Source organism: Haliaeetus leucocephalus, unplaced genomic scaffold (assembly GCF_000737465.1).
Source record: "Haliaeetus leucocephalus isolate CR32 unplaced genomic scaffold, Haliaeetus_leucocephalus-4.0 Scaffold295, whole genome shotgun sequence".
Lineage (NCBI taxonomy): Eukaryota > Metazoa > Chordata > Aves > Accipitriformes > Accipitridae > Haliaeetus > Haliaeetus leucocephalus.
Genome location: NW_010972731.1, coordinates 2,183,805 through 2,205,996, shown reverse-complemented (window position 1 = coordinate 2,205,996; position 22,192 = coordinate 2,183,805). Strand labels below are relative to the sequence as shown.

Genomic DNA, 22,192 nt, shown 5'->3' with positions numbered 1-22,192 from the left:
TTTATAAAGTGCCTGTTGCATATTTAGGTCTCCCTGAAGTAACAACATACATGTTACTAATTTCGGAACAGATGTCTATTGTGTGGCTGAAACCTTTTTCCTCTATGTGCATAATTGTTGCAGAATAAGAATCATGTAAATGTTAAGATAAGTCTCACTATTATCAACTGGGATTCTGCTTCCTCAAGCCCCAGCTGTCAGCAGATTATTCAGATACAAGAGGTGGAACTTCGAGGTTTTGTTTCTTTCATATGTGAAATGAGACTAGCTGACCCATGCAGATGATGAGTTCTACAGATTACTCTGCTTGCGAAAATATATACCAGATGGCAAAAATGCCAATGGACATGGTAGTCTTCTGTCACTGTCGCCCACGTTGAAGTAGAGAAGTAGCAGTTCCTGCAAAATCTTAACTTCAGTTTATACTTTCTAACTTTTCTTGAGGAAAACAGAATCTTATAATGTTCACAAATAGCCCTTGGGCTAGTAGAACAATTGAGTTAAAAAAAAAAAAAAAAAAAATTAAAAAGATCACTCACTGTCTTTGTACCCACATCCTTTGTGCTGATTTCCTTTGACTTCTGCTTTGACTCTCTGCTATTTTGTATAATGTTAAAATAGGAAATGTATTTTTCACATCAAGTGGACACTGACACCACTAGCTTGAGTATTGCCTTAGACAAAAGTACTTACAGCTTGGACAAAGTATATGTAACTTTTAACTCTGTTACAAATCCAAAAGGAAAATGAAGGTCTAGATACTAGAACAACTTTTGTTTAACAGTTTGAAATGGGGATTTTAGTGAGTGGATTATTTGGTTACAATATAAGCTTTACGGTTGAGTACTTTTTTTCCAGAATTACTGCTTCTTGAAGTGTTGCCATGCATGGTAGGTGAGGAAGAAACTGTCTTATTTTTTCTATTTTGCAGGACTGAGGTAACTACTTGAGTGGCAAAAAAAAAAAAAGTCAAAAAGGATGTTAATGCTTTGGAAAATATACTTCACTTGGAACTATAGCTGATTTTCCATAAAATTATATTTATTTTTAGATAGATTTGTTATTTGGGGAAGCAAGAACAGCATTGCATATGACAACAAAAGAGGAATTAAAACAAAGATAGGTGTTTGACCAGACTCATTTAGTGGTAGCATGCCAAACGAGCAAAATCGCAGGGTATAGAATAGGATGTGCTTGAAATTGTGCCAATCTACTAAATCATTAAGCTTAGAGTTTTTTAATGTCATCTGGGACTGGCTTTGGCAGCTTTAACTCTTTTAAAGTTTAATGCCATGGTGTCCTGAAAACATGATACAGTTTCTTGATGCTAATGCATCTGGGTGACAAGAGAGCAAGGGTATCTAGTTGTTTGCTAAGGTGAGTGGTGTCATCACAGTATCTCCCTGATTCTAAATAATACATAGCCTGAAGTACCAATTGTTACAGCCAGTTTTTGCCAGTCTGAATTTGTTGTAACTTCTACCAAAACTATAGCTCTAAGTGACAGATTTTTTTATTAATAAAAGAGGAAATGAAGGAAGACTGTCAAGGCAGGAGTTTGAAAATAGTTTCTTGCTTGGCCCACACAAATGATGGGGGGAAATCTAATTGCCTGGATCAAGGAAGAGTTCTTTCTTTTCATTGTAACAAATAACAAAGATGTGAGTGGAAAATTACTTATTGATCAAATTAAAGACCTAGCATCCATTCAAACCAGACTGGACTGGCACTGGGGACAGCAGCAAAGAAACAAAATGGGGACAGAGGAAGAACAGCTCATTAGAAAAATGCAAACAAGCCACTACTGGGAAGTGGGACAATGCCTTTAGACTCCCCTGTGTCTATTTACGAGCAGCCTAAGCAGCAGAAGGGGAAGAACTGGCTGGTTTGGCAGGCTTGCTTTTCCCACCCCTCCCATCCAAGAAAGTGTGTTAAAATGAAGTTTGGTCATGCCACAAGTCTTAATGTACTTGGGTCTCTTCAATGTGAAGATAACTTCAGGATGTCTGAGTAAGCTTTGCACTGGCTAGTTACCTGTTCCCTGTGAAGCCTGTGCTTGTAGAATGTGTCAGTATTCACAAGTCACCTTTTTTCTTTTTCTTTTTTAAAATATTCCTAGGGCTGAGAAGGAGCCTCAGTTTAAGTTTATCTATTTCAATCACATGAACCTGGCAGAGAAAAGTACCATTCACATGAGGAAAACGCCCAGTGTATCACTTGCATCTGTTCACCCTGACCTCATGAAGATTCTCGGTGACATCAACAGTGACTTCTCCAGGTAATGCTTAACTATTAAATAGTCTGCAACTCCTTCTATCAGGTAGATTTTTTCAAATGAGTGAAGCTTTGATGTTGTCTTGTTCATGGATGGCTATTCATAGCTCTGTGAGATAAATGGTGTAACATGGGTCGTATTTGGTATTTTGTGTTGGTTTAGAAGTAGTCTGTCTTAAACAAAACTTCTGTTGTCCTTTTAAAAAAAAAAAATTTGAAGAAGGACCAGGGCCTCTATCCAAGAAGATCTCTCATCTATTTGAAACTTCAGAGTAGCCATAACAAACGTAAAAGAGATGTGAAGCCTAGTGCTTTTGCACTTAAGTCTGTCTAATCTCTGGCTCTGAAAAAGCTGGCTGCTTTTAGGGATTAGACAGTAGATGAAATGCAAACCTTGCAGTTACTGCTGATAGAGAAGATAACTGGCTTCTTGTCAATGGGTATGGTTCTTCAAGGTGGGACAGATGCTCTGTCACTATAAAAATTAACAACACAAAAATGCTGAATAATTGATGTCTATAATTAGCAAGTAGCAGTTTTCCCACTCTGCTTAAGGACAAGGTTTTCATTTTTCTATAAATTAAAAAAGTATGTTTCCTCATATTGTGGAAGTACTGGGTTAGTGCCTGCTTTATGTAATACATCTAGTTGTTCAGCACAGTTTAGTTCTAGGTTTAACAGTTAGAAATGTGAAAGCTTAATATCATCATACCATCTCCAACTTTTTGGTCACTGTGTAGCAAATCATAATTCTATGAAGTATGTCCTTAGTGGTATGGAGGATAGGTGTTTTCTTCAAAGCATTCAAGTATTTGGCTGATGGACAAATTGACGATTTACTCATCTGGGGCTGTAATTGTCCTAAGCAGCTGTTTATGAAGCCTTCATCCTAGATTGCTGAATTATGTCTAAGTTAGTATTGGTAGTGTCTCTTTGAAACTGCACAACCACAACAGTTCATGACATTAAGCTGTCCTAATGACTACAAATAAAGATGTTGAAGATGAACTTGCTGCCACCTTTACTTTCTCAAACTTCTTTCAGAGTTGATGAAGATGAGGAAATTATTGTGAAGGCAATGAGTGATTACTGGGTGGTTGGGAAGAAGTCAGACCAGCGAGAACTGTATGTTATTTTGAATCAAAAAAATGCAAATCTGATTGAAGTTAATGGTAAGGATTGGTTTTTATTACCTTTAAATACAGTTACTAAGAATACATTTTAGTAATGTATGTCCCTGGAGAAGTAATAAAATCCATCTTACAAGAAATCTAGAGAGGGGTGGATCTATGACAGACCAGGTAAGTTTGCATAAGGTTTTAGTCTGCCTTCTACCAGCTGTGAAAGAACAGCATAAATATTCAGCAGATGTTCTTAATTATTAATCAGCCATTCTTCCTCCTTCAAATAATAGGAGAGCTCTGCAAGCTTAATTTAGGAGTAATTAATGAAGTGTATTACAGCTGAGATGAATATATTTACATCTGAGTTAGGTTTTACTTGTCAGTGGTCCATGGGTAGGTTACTTACACATAATGACTATGCTGTCAGTGATCCTCATTCCATTGTTGTTTTGTTTCTAATGCTGTTTTAAGAATTATTTACTATGACTAAGAGTGCAAATTAACCTTAAGATGCAATAAGCTTTTATATAGACTTGAAGAGAAAGGGCAGTTTGAGTCTTTCTTGCAGGAATTTTAGGGCTGTTTTAATAGGAAGCAGTGTGCTCACTTGGATGATGGGAAAGAATTAATACTCTTCCAAGACCAAAGCCTAGCAACCTGAATTTTAAAAAGAGGAATGGGTTGCAGGACTTACACAGTCATTTCTAATTGTCTTTCAGGATCAAACCTGCCATACAGAAACAGTAAATGAGTGTTTCTGTGCCTGATAAACTTAGGAAATGTTGTCTGCCAAATAGCATGAAGCAAAAGTTGTCATGAAAAAAAAGCTGACTTGATTTATTTTAACAGACTACCCTAATCCCTCCTTCCCCTGAAAAGGGGTTATAATATACCTCCTTTTGTTGAAACTAAGTCTTCTGCTATTGCAGTGTAAAAGTTTGACAAGATGCATGGCCAAGCAGCAAACTCAAACCATCATTTACACTTTAGCCACTTAGAATACAACTCATCTTTCAGACAGTGTGAAATGTCAGACTTGACTCAACCTTCTCTTAATGAAGACAGAGTAACATTAAATGTATTTCTACATTAGAAACTCCTAGGTTTTTTTCTGTTTGAATTTAATAGAATCTCCTGATGATCCCCAGGGTTTTTCTTGTGGAGATTCCTATAAAATATCATACTGAAATATCTTCTCTCTCTCTTTTTTTTTTTTTAACAGAAGAAGTGAAGAAACTTTGTGCAACACAGTTTAATAATATTTTTTTCTTGGATTGATCTGCAAAGGGCTGATTTATTGAAGATGTCAATGTCAGACACTTGTTCAACATGAAAAGTTATTAGTCATATTATTGACTGGAATAATGACAATAGTAAAGCAATACTTGCTTTGTAAGAATCAAAATTTCTACTAAAATCTGTAAACTCTTGATCATAAAATTTTTAGATTTTAAAGATGTTTATGTGCAAACTAATTAAAAACCAGTCTGAATTCATCTGTACCATTCCATTCTGATATCGTTATGTGAATATTTTACTGGAAAATAAAACTAATAATTGTTACACTTTTAAGGGCATCTTTTTGTTTTCCTGTGTTCATTTGCATCATGTGACTTTCTGCTAATTTTCTACAATGTGAAACTAGACTGGTTACAAAAGACCCCTCAACAAAGAACATTCTAGGTTGACCTGTTCTTTGCAACTCCTGCTTCAGCCCAATTTAAAGTTGTTGTCCAATTCTTACATACTTGTTTATATGCAGTATTTCAGTCAAATAAACCATGTTTAAGCAGAAACCATTTCATTGGGACATATAAGAACTGATATCTTGTCATGATTGTATCAGTTTAACACTTGAGGGAATTTTTAGGTACAACTCAAATAGTGACTTCTGGAATAGTTTTGTTTAAAGGGTTATACTCATTTACATGACTATATTCTCTTTCCCAAGACCCTTGATTTAAGAGCAGACAGTTTTCCTCTGACCCCAGCAAGTCTTGTGGATACAGTTTTATCATACTTGTATTTTAGACCTTAGTGCAAGTGTGGCTCTTTTGTTGGTGGGTTTTTTTTTTTTTCCTCTTATTCAAAGAGTACTTACTTACTTACTTGAAGCTTCAGTAGTTCTCATTAGATTTATTTCTTCTTTCTCTTTTTGCCAGCAGGCACCTTTGTAACAACTGGGGGTCCTACAGTGGGTGCCTCTGGAGGGGGTACTAACTGTGTGACAGGCTCCTCTAACTCCTTAAAGTCTGCATCCCTGGAGTCAAATGTTTTTTCTGCTGTAGCTGCTTCTTGCCTTTTTGCCTCTTCTGCTTCTCTTCCAGCAATAAGTCTGAGTGAACAAAATTTAAATTTAATGTACTGCAAGAGAGGGGGTACTGGCTAAGCAACTATTGTTATATTTGCAGTCTGAGCAGTATAAATTGTCATATTGTAGAGAAGCAGAAAATCTGTCTAGTTACCACTTCAAGTCTGACTTATGGTATGTAAAAAAAAAAAAAAAAAATTTTAGCTGCCTTTACACAGAGCATGGCTCAAGGGCTAGGAAATATCAGAGAATTAAGACTTCAGTAACCTGAAAGCAGCCTGTATATGTTACTCCTGACAGTAACAGAAGTCACATGAGCTACATTCTGTATGTTGCTGCTTATACCTGGATGAGTTTGTTTTCCCAGTTACAGTACGCAATACTACTTTATTAAAGCACGCTTCTCATTTTCAATAATTTTGTTAGTAGAAAATAAGAGGTAGCAGTACTTCAAGATACAATACAACACTCACTTTGCCAGCTCCTCATCCTTGATCTTTCTCAGCTCAGCTAATTCAGCATCCTGTATTTTATTTTCTTTTATTTTTTCCCTCACCAATTTTTCATGGTGGTAGGCAGGAAAGAACTTAGTTGTAAAAAAGATTTGCACCCGACACAGCCACAGACTGAATTCCTCATCTTGTTCCGTTTTGGCTTCTTTTGGTTCATCTGCAACATGTAAATTAAACATGTGTATTTAGTAGGGCACTTCTCTTTCAAATGCGTTTGGACTACAATATTTCAGCTCTGACACTCTGCAATGGGAAGGTCTGGCTTCTGCATGGTACAGAAGATGGCAACTGTGAGAAATGTTTAACTAATGCATGTGAAAGGGGATGGCCCTTTTGTGGGTCTTCAGAGTGACTTGTCCCTGGGAATGGCATCAGAAAAATATGAACTTTCCCCTTTTATCCTATGATAAATGTCTTCTGCAGTAATATGATGACAGTTCAGTATCCATGACTCCTGTGCATGGAGGAATGAAGGAACAAACATGACTACCTGAAAGAACAGAATTGAATGCAAGCATCCAGTTGTTGTGACTGTCAAAAAATCTGCCCATCTGCTGGTTCTTTAATAAACAGTTTTTTCCGATCTGTAATTTTTCAGTCATCAGGTTTCAGTGAAAGAGCTGATAACTACACAAAGATCCTTGTCTACCTATGTTCTGAGATTTGGGTTCTTTATCTGTAGAAAACATTTAACAAGCACAAAAAAGAACCCAGATGAGATCTGCTACTCAGCCAGAAGGGAGATGGTATAAAAAGATTACTAGCCTCAACATATAGAAAATGCTCATAGTGATTTCTCTTCTGCATGAATGCTGGCTTGTCATAACATAAGACATCTTGCCCCAGCTAATGGTGGCACACCATTAATAATAATTCTTATATTAAGTAAAAGAAGCAAGACATAGCAGTAATATCTTTTATTTGTGCAAGACAAAAAACAAAAAGGGCAGGCTTGATTGAGTTTCTCAGAGTAAATACAAATTACAGCTTTTAGATGCCCTACAAATAAAATACGGCATTTTAAAATTAGGGAAACTATTTAAGTTAGTACTTAAATGTCTCAATTATTAAGTTTCATTTTATTTAAAAAATTTTCTTTAAAAAACTTCCTCCAGAATTAATGTTCATTTACTGCCCTCTTGTGACAAGCTGAAATCTGCATATACAATTAAAATTTTGCAATTCAAGAGCTACGAGGGATTTTTTTGTGTTAGTCTTAAAACAGTAGGACTGCTTTACCTGTCAATTCCTTTGCAGGACAGAAATCTTGTTCTTTTTGTGCATTCCAGCTGAACAATGACAGAACATCTTTGCTATCTCCATGAGTTGTGTGAAATGAGAGGACAGTATCTGATACTACAAAGAAAGAAAATTACTCAGTCTGTAATTCTGTACATTAAATATCAGGTTTGATCTTCAGCACAAATAAATATAAATTGTCATCTGACCTTACAGCTAGACCTGTGGCTGAAATACTTCTGTACTGATTAAAAGGTTTTTTATAATGAAGGCACAATTGCAGAGTTCAGTCTCCTGTTTCCATGCCCAAATGAGTGGGACAGAAGAGGAAGAAATTGGTTTTTAAAAGCCTTTATTTTTTTTAAGGAAAATGTGATAGCTTCTAATTAAAAAGCACAAAAAATTCAGAGATTCAAACTTGCCCACCCTATCTGTGTATAGCAGGTCTGGAAAGCTAAACGTAAACCTTGTCATAATTGCCAAACTGAATCCAGTTACCCTCTGTAATTGCAATACATCCAGCTGTTTCAATGATCAGCTACTGTTTTAATCATCTTTAAAGCTGTAAAAAGAGTGAGTATCTCCTCTAGCACCACTGCTTATAGATGCTTATGGTAACGACAGTACTCACCCAGTAGAAATTCTTGAAGAGGATGCCCTCTGTCTTCACAAGGTCTCAGTGGCTGGCAAGAAGTTTTAAATTCAGTTACTAAATGCCTGGACTTGTGTTCAAATTAAAAACTGAAATCACATGTCCATTTGAGTCATGCAAATTCCTATTTCCAAAGCATTCTGCCAACCAAATGCATTCTGCAATTATGCCTATTTCAAAGCATTTAAGTTACCATAGTGTTTCACACTTTCAAGTATTAGCAAATTGGTCATAACACTTTACCTTTGATACCAGTCAGGGAAGTAGGATTACCCGATTTCAGAGCTAGGGAAAGATAGAAGTACAGAGAATGAAAGCTCCTGTTCTTAGACGTGTCCCTCTGTTCTTAACATGTTGCTCTACATATTATTATTAATCTGCTCCCAAGGAAACTGTAATGAATTTCTATTCCTAACTACAGGAATATACTCCAGGAATTATACGGAGTGAAAATGAGAGAACAACATTCAAGAGTATATCCAAGGAGGATGCTTTGAAATCTTTCCAACTATCATCCGAAGCATCTTCTGCAGCCTGATGATGCCACTCTTTTCAGAAGAGTGACAGTAAAAGTCTCACAAAAACTGAAGTCAAACACAATTCTGTTTTTTAAATGTTGGTTTATTTTCCAAAAGTCCAGGAGTTCCCAAATTCGCTGTCTGATTTCCACAATTCCAGTGCAAACTAGTAATCCTTACTATCCTACCCTGAAATCACAGGGATCAAACAGAACGTATTTGCTCTTGGAATATCAAGAATCTCATTATAGTCATACATTGGGTACAAAATTGTAAAGGCAGTTAAGGAGAAAAGTTTGCTGGAAGAATTGTGTTACAGTTACCTTCCCCAGTGCTTCTAAATCTCTTTGCCCACTTAGCCTCTCACTCCCTGCCTTGCAAATAAAGATAAACTGTAGCTTTGTTCATCATTTTAGTCAATGTAGAAGATACCACCCAATATTCTCAATAACAATAGCTGAGTGTATGTGTGGAAGCAAATGCTTTTATTAGCAATAGAAACTGCTAATAAATAAAACCACTTCTAGGCTCATACATGCATCCAGGAATGGAAACACATTGTATTTAATATTAAATTCTGGTCCCTTTCAAAACTTAAAACTACCTTGGCTACTCTGTCACCTATGAATTGCGACCCCTCTGCTCCATCTTTCAGTGCAGGCTTTTTACATACCTCATGTTTCTTTATTTCATCTTGTGATATGACACTTTCACTTGAAGACAACCATGAGCAAGTGTAAAGTTCAGCTGCCTCAGAAATGTCATCGTTTATGTCTGCACCAATTATACTTCTGTATGTGCACTAATAAAAAGTAAACACAAGAAGAATTTTATGTTCAGTACACTTTAAATCAAGATTTTCTTTTGGTCTTGGAAAATCTGACTATTTTAACTGGACCATTTCACTGTGCAACTGCATTAATGCTTGCAGTGATGCAAGGGAATGGGTTCTGTAGGATGGGAACAATTGGCCAGAGAATGGGAAGTCGTGTCCAGTGGCACTACGGGCTTACAGAGACTGTGAAATTAGGTCTTTGTGAATGCTCTTTGAACTAATAAAAATACTTTCATCTTGTGCACAATTCCAAATAACAATTCTAATTCATGCCTTCAACTACTCTGTGCATCTAAATTGCACCACTGTCACAGGCAGCATCTTACAACCTACAAAATCCTTATTCAAAAGTTTAGCGAAAAGAAAAGAGCATAGCTTAATTGCTGAGAAACAGCAAGTCTTGCTACATACAACTGCAATGCCATTTTTACAGGGCAATTTTAGACATTCGACTTAAAGTAGGAGAGGCACATCTTCCACCAGTCAACCAATTTGTCAATTTCCCACCAGGAGACTTGCAAGTACTTTATGTGTATTTATAGGTATCTAGGAAAATGCGCAAATGTGCTAAAACTATCTATACTGATGTTACAATCTAAGGTAGCAACAAAGAGAAAAAGCAGAAGGACCCAATCAAATGACTGTTTATGCAAAAAGAGGAAATTGCTTTCTATGTTCAGGAAACGTAGAACATTTGCAGGGCCTGACTTCACCCTCTAAGTAGACATTAACTGGTCTGCATCAACTTTACCTGGGACAGAGAATATTCTGGGTACAGAGACATATTTGTGGTTCCCTTGGAGAGGCGCTCGAGTCTACTTCTCTTCCGATTATCACGAGCTACTTGCTCTTTAATCATATCACTGGTAACATACACCAATGCACAATCAAGAAGAGCTTCAACAAATTCAAGAAAAACCAACTAGAGTAAAATAAACACAGTAATTAATTCTTTTTGCAAAAAATCCTTTCATTAACAGGCATATGTACCTGAGCAACCAAAGAACTCAAACACAATTGTTTGTAAAGCCTAGCTGGCCTCACTTACCTAGTCAAACATCCCTTCTTCTGAAGAAAAATTGAAAACAGCCAAAGCTCAAAAAATTCAGGAGGTGATATACTGTGTTATACCTTACAGAAGTCATACTGAAATAAAATACTGCATAGATTTTTTGCTGTCTCTGGAGCTATGAGAAATTTCTCTAACAAATAACACGCAACTATTGCTATTACCTTAACATTTAATTGCACATGATACTTCCAGAAACACCAAGAATGGGTGTATAATGAATCCCTTAGTAAGGCTTACACTGTGTGTTCAGTTTATCAGATACTGTTTAAAGCAATAAATTTGATTATGTCATTTAGCATCGCTGAGTAAGAGCTAATTCTTTAAGGGTGAAGATCCTCTATAGCAGGCCAGCTGTCAGGCAGCACAAGTGTCTTCTATAGTCACTACTGGACCTCACTGAGGTGGCAGCACTTCACATGTCCCTAATCAGGTTTCTTGGAACACCAGATTTTCAGGATCAGCAGGTTCACATCTTAATTATTGACCTATCTTAACATTTCCAGTGCGTGCCTCAGCAGCTGGAACCGCTGAGATTCATCCCTGTATAATCGCCGTATACACATATTGTCAGGTAACTGCCCCACAGACAGAACTATTACTAGCAGCAGTCTCCTGGAAATGGTATTTCACCCTCTGGGTTACGGCACTCTTAAGGAACTATCTGTATGGTCGGGTATGCTGAGACTGTACTAAGAAGGGTAACATAAGAAAAACATAGAAGTACGTGAGCTAAACTAGAAGATATAGGCAGAACAAAGGAAGACAAAAATAGAGGCTCAAGTTTGCACTCTTTATTTTTTTGGAATAAATTAATTATTTTTCCTCCTGTTCTAGCAGATAGGACAGTATTTGCAGCATTTTTTTAAAAGGAATGTTAATTGTTCCTGTAGCAATGAACCATGATATGTTTTTTCATACACACCTCTGGCTCCAGGTTGGTACTACTGCTATCATGTAGAGAGGGACCATCTTTGACAAGTATTTCCACAAGTTTTGAAGCAGTTAATTGTTTGCTGAGAAGTTTAAAATCCTGGGTAAGAGTAAGAGTAAATATGTTAATAGCACTTAAGGCATTCCTACATGGACTTAATCTAACTCCCTTTAAAGCCTGTATCAAAATAGTGCTTTCAAATTTTATTTCCACGTACATAATTAATGACAGAGTGAAATTCTGGCCTTACTGAAGTCGATGGGAATTTTCCCTAGACTGCAATAACAGTGTTAAGAAAGAACTCGTGAAAGCTTATAAATAAATAAAAAAAAAAAATTACAATTTTGCCATCTGATATTTTTATTAATTTTTTTCATGAAAAAAAGTCTTGCATTTAAACAGTGACAGTGACTCAAAAGCCAGTCGTATCAATGGGAATTGTTCCCTAGCTTCAGTGTAATCTTGATCTGTCCTCAAATTACTGAATTTTAGTAAGAATCGCATGTTCATCTTGCAGTATATTAAATTAATACATTATTAAAATGGTTTACTGTGTTATTTCAAAAGCTGTCTGTCTGAGTTCTACCAGTAAGACATTTTCGTACATACATTTTACAGGATGGGGGCGGGGAAGCTAGCAAAAATATTTATATTTGCTTAAAACACATTTGTCTAATATTTGATTATTTGAAATGATCAAATACAAAATCAGAATTCAATCCTGCAAAAGTACATAAATAATTCCTACAGAACAACTGTCCCTTTAATGTTTGTTGGACAGTTTGTACAGATAAGATAGCTCCTACCTTTTAAACTTTTCAACTGTGCAGAAGCCACAGGGAGTTATTTTAAAATGGTCACATAAACTGACAAATAAAGCACATCTAATCACACAAAATGAAAAAAAAAATTAGATTATTACATTCAACATCCAAAGGAAGTGCCTCATTTTCATCGTGGGTTCAAATGGAGGTCTGGTACTCGGTCTACAAAAAGCTCTGTATATTTCCCAACATTTGTCAATGTAGCTCATGGCAAAAACTGTACATCGTTCTTCAGAAAATAAGACACCTTTAAAAATTAATGGGGAAAAAATAACTGTTACAATAAAACTGTGATGTACGTGGTACTAATTGATGAATTCTGCACAACACAAAAGAAATACCATTACTTACCTTGGATACAACAGGCGGTGGGAATAACATTCCTGGACATCATTTCTAAGAAACACTTATGCAGATAAGGACCCTTCTCCCTACAGTTGAAACAAAAATACTCTTGTCTGGGAAAACTCAAACTGATTACACTGAAATAAATTTCACTAAAAGATGAAACTTACTTGTGGCCTTCATGATAGATATGAAATGCTAGACGAATAAGGTAAGACAAAAATGTTCTGAACAGTAAAGTCTCATGTGGACAATGTATCTCCTCAAGTGGTGTTTTATCACCTAAAAAATTTTAAAAATAAGTGTCTATTGCTATCATGTACATTAAAATGCTTACAGGCATACTGACTTGTCAGACTTTTTTATCCTCTCCACCTCTACCTATCACAGTGTTAACACACTCCTGGAAGAATCAGACCAGACACAGCATCCCTTCCAAACAAGCAGGTCAAGGGAGAACCATCCACCTATAGCTGAACCTTATGAAATTCTCTGGTTCTAGAAATGCATTCACTCAGCATATAGGAATGAAAGGGGAAGCAAAGTTGGAGTTAAGCCCTTCAGATACTAGGGACAATGCAGTGCACCCCACTGCAGGTCTAAATGGAATTGATTGATTAACTGGCTCTATGGAAGAAAAAAAACATACTACATGCAAGCCAAAGTTAAGAGCACTGGAAAAAAAAAAAAAAAAAGAAAAATATTTTTCTTCTACTTCTTCTCAGATCTCTTAAAACTACATGTAATAGTAATGACAAGACCAGGGGTGAATACAATACTTGAACAGATGGCTCTCTAGAACAATTTTTAAAGTGGTATTTCAATTTTGCATTTTCTCACCTAAGCACCTGAAGTGCTTGGAGAAGTGGATCCACTGAGAACTCACAGCCACAGAGGTACTCACTCAGGGCTACTTAACTACCAGAGCTGAGCTGTCAGTAGAACCTGCCACTCCAACTCTCCACAGCTTACTATTAAAATTCCTAGATTCTACACCCCAATCAACAGAAATACAAACCGCTCAATATCCGATCCATTTCGGCAAGAGTTATGTTGGAGTGATGAAACTGGCAGTCCTTCAGAAATCTCCAAAATTGGAGCTTAGTCATGAGGAAGGTGTTGTCAAGAGAATGATAACAGCCTAAGCCACTGTAGAAGGTGTAAACTCTTCTCAGTTCTGTAATATGCCTCAACACAGCAAATTCTACCTAAATAAAGCAGGATATGTTTTCAGCATTGTCTCACATCAAGTAGGGATCAGCTTGTATTGATCCTGTAACTGGGCATATAATGCTTTTGATCTTCTAACTCTGAAAAGCATATTCCTGGTTAAGTGTTCATGACGGCATTACTCAAATGTAGTTATAATACATATTTTCTGGTGACTGATAAAAATACATTAGTCTCTGTCAGCAGACAAACCTCACCGTAGCTAAAGGTAATTGCTGAATGCCCTTCCAGATACGTTAATGTCTTTTTTATTGACTCCTAGTGGAAGCTCAGGAAGAGGCAACACTGTCTATTAATTCTTTTTGCTTTTCTGTTTTCATGGCCTTCAGATTTTTTAAAAATTCTTTAATGGAAAGAGTTACTTTAATACAAATAAACCAGAAATAAATATTATGAAACACACTGCAGAGGAAAACTGAAAATATCAAACAGTAGACTCTTACTTGTTTCAGTTCTTCATGTCTTTCTTCCCTTGGCAACAAGTCAAGCAGTGAAGATATATCCAACTCAATATCTGATCCCAGAATAGAAGTATTTTCTAAACCATTAACGATAGCGATATTTTCTACCATGCAAATAAAATAAATTAGAACAAACTAAAGTGAAGTTAAAAAAAAATATATATACACACATACAGAAGGAAAATAAAACACACATTATTCCTTCTTATCTTACTGACTTCGAACTGAGAATGATAGACTCCTTTATAGTGAGGAGTAGAGATTTCATAATCAACAGCATAACAACTGAAGAGTAATTTTGTCAACTCCAACCCCTAATCAAAAGGAAATGCAGGTATTACGTAAGTTATGAAACTTTCAGACAACATTGTTCCAAAAGCATTACAAGATGTAGTGTGGATGTGTCCCTCAGTGTCATGCACAGGAAACAACAAGCATGGGAACAAAAGTCATTAATTATTAAGACAATGCCCATCTTTATCAAAGTTCTTTGAAGAAATATGTCTGGCTCTTGAGTAAGTACAAATAGCTTCACATTATAGTAAAAAGGAACAAAAACCCGTGAACTGAGTAAAATTTGTTTTCTTAAGCTGCTTACCAGTGCCAAAATTACTTCCTGTGCAAATGGCATTCAGCTCTTTTGCACTCATTGCATCCACTTGAAAAGCAGGATATTCTACTATATGATCATCTGTGAACTCTCCTTCATAAACATGACCATTCTTGAAGACAAACTTGCCCTATAGACAGATCAATTTGATTAATTTCAATATAAATATAAATCAAAGATCAGAAAAAAATAACACTAATGCTCTCAATCAAATTTCCTTTTAAGAATCTTGGCTAAAATGCAATATATGAGAGAAAATAAAGCAAAATAATTTTTCCTACCCTCCTTACTAAAGTAATTTGTCATCTGTTAATTAGAGTACACTGCTGGGATGAAGAATTGCCTAGATATCTGATTGATTTTGAAATGTATTTTCAGGAAAAAACATTTCCCACCCCCCCATACAGAAAGACTGTTTGCAATCCTTAGTTTGCATATGTGGCACTTCGCTCACAATTTTTTTAAAACAGTATGTTAATGTGTGAACATCTCTGTGCAAGGATAGCTTGAAATCCATTAGCTCACAGTGTAAGAGTGAAATACTGACCAACCACTGCAAAAATCAAGATGCATCTATTGCACTGAAAATCTCCACAGTAAAACTTATTTCTTTATAGACATAATACACATCTAACCAGAGAATCAAATCTGTGGCCCAGCAAGGTCCTGGGAAGGACTCCTACTGCTTTCAGTGGACTCTGTCCTTTATGTTGGGATTCCATCCACAATGCAAATTGGATGTAGTTTTCCGTACAGAAATCTAGAGATACACTGTACTGAGCAGAACAGTCTCTTCTGGTGTTGTGTGCGGTTTTGCCTTACTCTACTTGTCAATACTCACCTTGCCATGTTTCTTATTACAAACCCATTCACCATCGTACACTGCTCCACTGGCATACACGAACTTCCCATGTCCATGTCGTTCCCCATTTACAAAATCACCTATGTATTCATTCCTTAAAGGATACTGAGATCCAGGCATTCTCTTCAAAAACCATACGTGGGTGCCATATCCATGCTGAAAAAAAATTGTGTGTTTAAAAAAGAATGTCACCAGAAGAGCTGCTATTGCTACAGGTTCAGACTTGTAAAAAGGAAAACCACCTAGGCATCTTTAAGAGTCACTGTTGGCAAATCTCTCAAATAAGAGCACCCAGTTGACAGCTGTAGTACTTCAAACCATTCATAAAACTATATTCTACAAAGGTGCATGGCAGAAGCGCTCAGAGGATACACTGAATCAACACATACTTCAGCAAGCTCTTCCAACAGGATTCCTAAAGACATCGTTCCTGCCTGAAGCCTTCTGACTGTAATGCTGAACAGCCAGGTGAGGAACACCATGCCAGACAGAGTGCCACCGTGTTCCAGAAGCTAGACTCCTTGACAATTTTATGCAGAGTGAAAAGACAGAGGAAGTAGCTCACATTCTTTTTCCAACAGAATTATAAATGGCAGGAACAGAAAATGCCAGAAATCTTCTCCTTCCATCATAAAACTTTTACAAGAGGGAACAGTGTGGTATAATATTTCACAGGTGACACAGAAGCAAATTGCCCCATATACTCACTTCTGAAATCACATCTCAAGCTAAGTATAGTCACAAACATTTAACTTTTTAAACTTTTTTTTATGGAAAAGCTTTTTATTTTCTATTAGATAATTAAATTATGATTTTTTTAAGACTAAGTCAAAACCTTTTTAAAAATTTGAGTATTGCTAACCTGAGAATCAACTTAAAATAAACAGCACTCCTCTACTGTCTCAACTGGCAGAAAATCATACAAAACTCCTTCGATATTGCACAAAACTCCCTATCTAGTTTTACTAGAGTAATGGACAGATGCTGAACTAAAGAGGTTGCTGGGGAAGAAATTAATACCTGTATGCCATACACCCACTGTCCCATATACTCTTGATTAGCTGTCAACCATCTCATTCTTCCTTTTCCATGACGTACATTTTTCTCCCACTGACCTTCATAGATATTTCCAGACTTATAGCTACAAGAAAACAATAAAAGTTAATGACTCATTCATACTAAATTCTGAGTGGATCTTAAGAAAGCAAGGTTTATGCAAAACCTCATTGTTAATAAGTTTAGCACTTATTAACAATAAATATTAGCATTACTTTGAAAGTTGGCTGACTGTGACATGGATACAGAGGTTTAACTGTACCCACTGTTTACCTCCTCTTTTTAACTTACAAATCACTGTAAAAATATTAACCAGTTCTTTTTTTCCAAAGAGTCTTTGCCATATCAAAATTTCTTTTATATATAATTCCATAAATAATTCATTTATTAATGAAAGCAGCTCCATCTGTTCAAATTAATCAAGTTTATTTGTGTTTAAGTGTTGTTTTGTGGTTTACCAAGGCTGATTTTGGATTTTGTCTTTAGACATTCTTTTCTGGGAATACTCAGTAGAAATATACCAACATAAAAATATAAAGTTATAGAGAAGGTCTATTTTATTATTTTAAAGGACTTTGTACAATTATTTATCCCACTGCAGAAAGTACATGCTACTATGAAATGGTAGCATTTGTATCCATTTTAAACAACAGGAGAAACTGTATGATAACACCCGTAAAAAACAAACAAACAAACAAAAAAAACAAACAAACAAAAAAAACCCCAACAAAAATCCAAAACCCAGTAAGAACAAGTGCTATCACATTTACCATCTCATTCCCCATCCTTCTTTGACATTATTTATCCAGTCGCCTGAATACCAAGAGGTATGTTCCTGATCATAATACATGGTACCCTGAAACAAACAGTATAGTCAATTTAAATACCTAAATATTCTTCTACATTAATAAAACATCACATACAAATCATATAACACACATGTAATTACACTCTTACTTAGAGTCACTTTGAGACACTGTACTGAAAGCAACTGAAGTGATAAAATTAAATAAAAAAGCAACCTCTTTTGATGAATATTAGTTAAGACCTTAAAAAAGACCAAGTGTTCAAAAAAACCCATATTACATTACATCAAAGTCCACGTTTCTCAAACCACTTGGAAATACTTTCAGAGAGCTAATTTTGGCAATTTAATCACAGTAGTCACTCTGAGGTAATCAGTTTTCTGGCCCATTCAGAATTCAACTTCCAACAGTAGTTCTACAGCATTAATTGTTCTGTCTTTCTCTGTCTGATAGCTTCCTCTCAGAACAAACTGGTCAGACCATTGCACTGGTGACCATCCACAGCAGCCTGTGTGATTTTAATGTCTCATTAGTGACAGAGAACAAAACCACATGTGATTAGAATGGATTTTCCTCATAGGCTGAGTATTGGTCTTCAAAATGTCAGGCCCAGAAGACTGTCTCAATCTGGATGCACAAAACGGAGACAGATAAAAGCACTACTTGCCTTTGAAAAGTTGGACCTAGGTGTTACTTACACTAGATAAGGCAGTCTTAATTGTAATTATCAAACTTGGTCAGCTTAACACATTTGGGAGGTGGGATCACTTTGTCATTACTGGGAAGCTAATTGTTCTGTCATTGTTATGTGGCTACTGATGCAGTTGTCAGTTTTGACTTTGTCATCATCTGCTCAGAACAGCATAAAGAACAAACCACATAATAGGCCAATTACTCTTTTAGGATACCACTCATCCCTTTTACAACAAACAAGGTCCCACCTCAATTGTTTTAATTAGCATTCACAACTTCAGAAAAGATCCTTAGAAAAAACAAATCTCTACATAGCATAAGACCATGCAACAGCACAAAACATTTTTGCAAAATGTTTGCACAAAGAGTGCTTGCTGTTCTAGAAGGTAGTCACCCAAGACCACGCTCTCATTTGGTGTTCTTACTTACCTTTCCATGTCTTTTGCCTTTACACCAATAGCCAATGTAAGAAACAGGACAAGTACCGCTCCTGAAAAATCCAAATCCGTGCCTAACTCCATTCTTTATTGATCCTTCATAAATGCTGCCATCGTTCCATGTATAACGGCCATTAAACATCTGCACATTCTTAACAAATGTTCCCTAAAAGATTAAATTACAACATCTAAAAAACTAGATGTCACTGTTCCCCAACTATCTGGGAGAACTCAGGCTTGTGACTGAAATCACTGCCATAGTTCTGCCTTTGCCACCCATACTGTACCAATTACTGCAACTTACTTGCCTTGAATTTGCACATCTAATTGGCTGTAATTGTGTTCAGTTTTAAGTAAAATTGCACTTTACCTCATACTTCACTCCATCAGTCCATGTGTAAGTCCCTTGTCCATGCATAAGCCCTTCAGAAAACATGCCCTTCAAAATGAAGAGAACGGCATCGTTTGCAAATTTATTCTTAACGCAACTGAAGTCTACAGTGACTGTCATTCTTCTGAAATCTTACATGTTAATTCCCCTCCAACTACTAGTTTCAAATTAAGACTTTCAATGCCAGAAACCAACAGAGCTTTCAATGCTTACACATTTTGAGTGCTCAACCTCCACCTACGTTAAAAGAGCAAGCCTGCCTGTTCTAGAGAAAGAACTTGATCCACTACTACTTTGGCTTTACATTTATACACTCACCTTATATGTATTTCCCCCCTCAAAATATGCAAATCCTTCACCCTCATACAATCCGTGGACTTTTTCACCTTCATAGCTACAAGGAAAACAAACTAAAGATGAAGATTTCAGGTCACTGCCAGTAGACCTAAATCACAGCAGACATGTAATAAATTACCTTTGATTTGCCATGGTCCACACATAGGCCAGTTGTTGCATCTTGTGTACAAAAACAAGCTACAACAAAATTTCCAACTTTTTGCACCTTCCTTGTAATATTTCACGTAATTTTTGTATTGCCTCAGACCCATATTTCTTTCAATTAAGAAAACAAATGACATCGGTAGCTTACAACCAGGCAAACCTGGTCAGTACGTGAAACATTACATATAGCCCCCCTGAACTACAAAAGGATTTGGTTAACACTGCCATTCACTTGTTTCCTCAGTTTAGGATATTCTTAAGGGATATGAGCAGCACCAAACATTAAAAGGCAGCAACAACAGAACACTAAATAGCTACATTTTCTTCACCAACTGTCTGTATACTTAGTCAAAACTTCACCGTAGGTGAACAAGCTAAAAGAATGAGGCTTCTGGCAGGCAGAGCGTGCCAGCAACACTCTAGGATGCAAGAAGGCAGTAGAATTCCACATGTATCAGTCTCGTAAGGTGTGATGGCTACTAGGTCTGAATAGTCCAATTCACTGCCTCAAATCAAGAGTCAAATCTGTGTTTGTATGGCACTGGGTATACTAGAGATACTTAAAGAAGAATTCATGACTTCACTGATGTATTTGTAACAAGCATACCTTTTCACAATAACTTGAGTAAGAATAGGCTCCTCATAGTATTGAGGAACATCTTGGACTGGAGGTTCCTCTACCACCTCTGGTTCTTTATCCGTTATCACTGGATTTGCCTGTGTTTCTTCCACTCCATTCATTAAGGTCTGCAAATCCGTCAGCTTTGTTGAACTACTCTCAGCTGTAGTATCTTGTGCAGGGATAGGAGGACGTACAGATTTTTCTGCTTTCTTGCCATTTTTCTTCTTATCCTTTGCCATAACTACTGTATTGTCTCAATGTTTATTTTCTTTCAGAACGTTTACTGTCTCATGTAAAGATTTTTTCCCCCATAATCTATTTGATTAAAAAAACCCCAACGAAACAGTGAACTACATGAAAAGTTATTAATCTTAATTATTATACATGCACATATTTTAAGTTATTTCTGTATTAACAGTTCCTCAAGACAATGGTTTCAGCTTGTGGTAGGCAGACTGCAAGGCTAATTCACCGCCTGTGAATTACCTCTAAGAGGTCTATCGAAACCACGACAACAAAAGTTGTCAGTAGATTTACTTTTGCTACATGGAGGTCTCCATCTTTACTAGGAGATTTTTAGGTGTCTAGATTTAATCACGTGGAAAAGTTGAATACCATTTCTCAAAGACGGGAGTATGGTGAGTTTCTTGAAAGTCACAGCTGCACTAGTATTATTGATTTAACTTGCTTGTGTTCTGAGCTGCAGATTGAACAACACAGAATAATCACCACAGCTTATAAAGTTATTTTGCCAGTTAAGAACTACTTGAAGGTTACAGGGCTACTTGAACAGCTGTAATCACAGTTCCCACTCATTTCACAGACTGATCATCACTGCTTTGGAACACAACAAGAATCAAACGCCCGTGCTGCAGTGGCGGGGGCTGACAGGGACATCCTCAAGCAACCGCCATGTTCTCACCACTGCTTGCTTCCAGCCAACGCCTCGTTCCACTCAGGCAATTACAATACCAGATCAACGGCGCGACGGGCCCGAGTGGGACAGCGAGAGACGGCGAGGGCAGCCCGGTGCTGGAAGCCCTTCCCGCCAGACCCGGAGCCCCCACCCGCTGCCCCAGGCCGCCGCCGCCGCCCGGCGCCTCACAACCTCCGCCTCACAACCGCCGCCGCGCAGCCGCAGCGCGGCGATGGCCGCCGTAACCATACCAACCGCACCGCGGCACCCCGCCGCTCCCCGTCGGGGACGGCGCCGAGCCCGCCCCCCCGCCGGCGAGGGACAGCCCCGCCGGGGGTCAGTCCCGCGGCGGGTCCCCTCCGCAGTGCCCGGGACGCCCCACGCTGCGTTCAGGGCAGCCACCACCTCCCCGCTGCCCCGCGGAGGGCAGCGCGCCAGTAGGCAGCCTAGCCCGGCCCTGAGGAGAGCCTGTCCTTGCGTTAAGTGCGGCGGTTAACTCTGCCTTACGCAGGACGAGAGGGAAACGGCCTTGTCTGGGTTCGTTTTAACACGCAGAGACCGCGGCTGCAGAACAGCGGGTAGCAGGCGGGGCACATGTTCCACGCAGAACACAGACAATTTATTCGCGGTACTTGGCCCGTTCCCACTCACGGTGACAGACGACGTGTGTACGGCTTCTGCCGACGCCTGCCACGCCAGCCGCGGAGCCGAGAGAAGGGTCCGGTGCTGCTGTGTGCACCAGAGGAACAGCAGCAGCACCACAGCCACCCTGCGCCGTGAGCGGTGCACGGAGGCGCTAAGGAAAAGGCACCAACACACACAAAGATTTCCTAGGTCAAATCTTGCTCCTACAGCGGTGGAAGAGCTTAGCTACTTGCTTTAAGGGGTTTCTGATTCAAAAAGACCATTTCCTAACCATTTTGGTGCTACTGAGAGAGAATTTGGACTGACCTGATTGGCAGTGCCTGGT

General features: G+C 37.7%; 2 protein-coding genes across 4 annotated transcripts in view; one reads left to right on the top strand and one right to left on the bottom strand.

Moving 5' to 3' along the window:
• CCZ1 (CCZ1 vacuolar protein trafficking and biogenesis associated homolog (S. cerevisiae)) overlaps nucleotides 1-4,967 on the top strand; it is a 15,491-nt gene extending 10,524 nt beyond the window's left edge. For 2 of the 3 annotated variants that reach the window (XM_010570224.1, XM_010570225.1), the window contains 3 exons: nucleotides 2,120-2,278; nucleotides 3,319-3,446; nucleotides 4,621-4,967. In XM_010570224.1, the coding sequence (XP_010568526.1) occupies nucleotides 2,120-2,278; nucleotides 3,319-3,446; nucleotides 4,621-4,676 (343 nt within the window). In that variant the 3' untranslated portion in view covers nucleotides 4,677-4,967. The remainder of the gene's footprint in view (nucleotides 1-2,119; nucleotides 2,279-3,318; nucleotides 3,447-4,620) is intronic. The other variant, XM_010570226.1, reaches the window with a different exon arrangement.
• The window catches only part of RSPH10B (radial spoke head 10 homolog B (Chlamydomonas)), a 24,495-nt gene extending 2,303 nt beyond the window's left edge, over nucleotides 1-22,192 (bottom strand). The window contains exons 1-20 of the mRNA XM_010570227.1: nucleotides 22,174-22,192; nucleotides 20,292-20,621; nucleotides 19,502-19,577; nucleotides 19,163-19,231; nucleotides 18,785-18,958; nucleotides 17,627-17,712; nucleotides 16,821-16,941; nucleotides 15,780-15,956; nucleotides 14,927-15,068; nucleotides 14,311-14,432; nucleotides 13,656-13,845; nucleotides 12,808-12,919; nucleotides 12,644-12,723; nucleotides 12,391-12,539; nucleotides 11,460-11,567; nucleotides 10,217-10,387; nucleotides 8,092-8,143; nucleotides 7,461-7,577; nucleotides 6,183-6,378; nucleotides 5,508-5,733 (exon numbers count right to left, since the gene is read on the bottom strand). Coding sequence (XP_010568529.1) covers nucleotides 5,535-5,733; nucleotides 6,183-6,378; nucleotides 7,461-7,577; nucleotides 8,092-8,143; nucleotides 10,217-10,387; nucleotides 11,460-11,567; nucleotides 12,391-12,539; nucleotides 12,644-12,723; nucleotides 12,808-12,919; nucleotides 13,656-13,845; nucleotides 14,311-14,432; nucleotides 14,927-15,068; nucleotides 15,780-15,956; nucleotides 16,821-16,941; nucleotides 17,627-17,712; nucleotides 18,785-18,958; nucleotides 19,163-19,231; nucleotides 19,502-19,577; nucleotides 20,292-20,545 — 2,595 coding nt within the window. The 5' untranslated portion in view covers nucleotides 20,546-20,621; nucleotides 22,174-22,192 and the 3' untranslated portion in view covers nucleotides 5,508-5,534. The remainder of the gene's footprint in view (nucleotides 1-5,507; nucleotides 5,734-6,182; nucleotides 6,379-7,460; nucleotides 7,578-8,091; nucleotides 8,144-10,216; nucleotides 10,388-11,459; nucleotides 11,568-12,390; nucleotides 12,540-12,643; nucleotides 12,724-12,807; nucleotides 12,920-13,655; nucleotides 13,846-14,310; nucleotides 14,433-14,926; nucleotides 15,069-15,779; nucleotides 15,957-16,820; nucleotides 16,942-17,626; nucleotides 17,713-18,784; nucleotides 18,959-19,162; nucleotides 19,232-19,501; nucleotides 19,578-20,291; nucleotides 20,622-22,173) is intronic.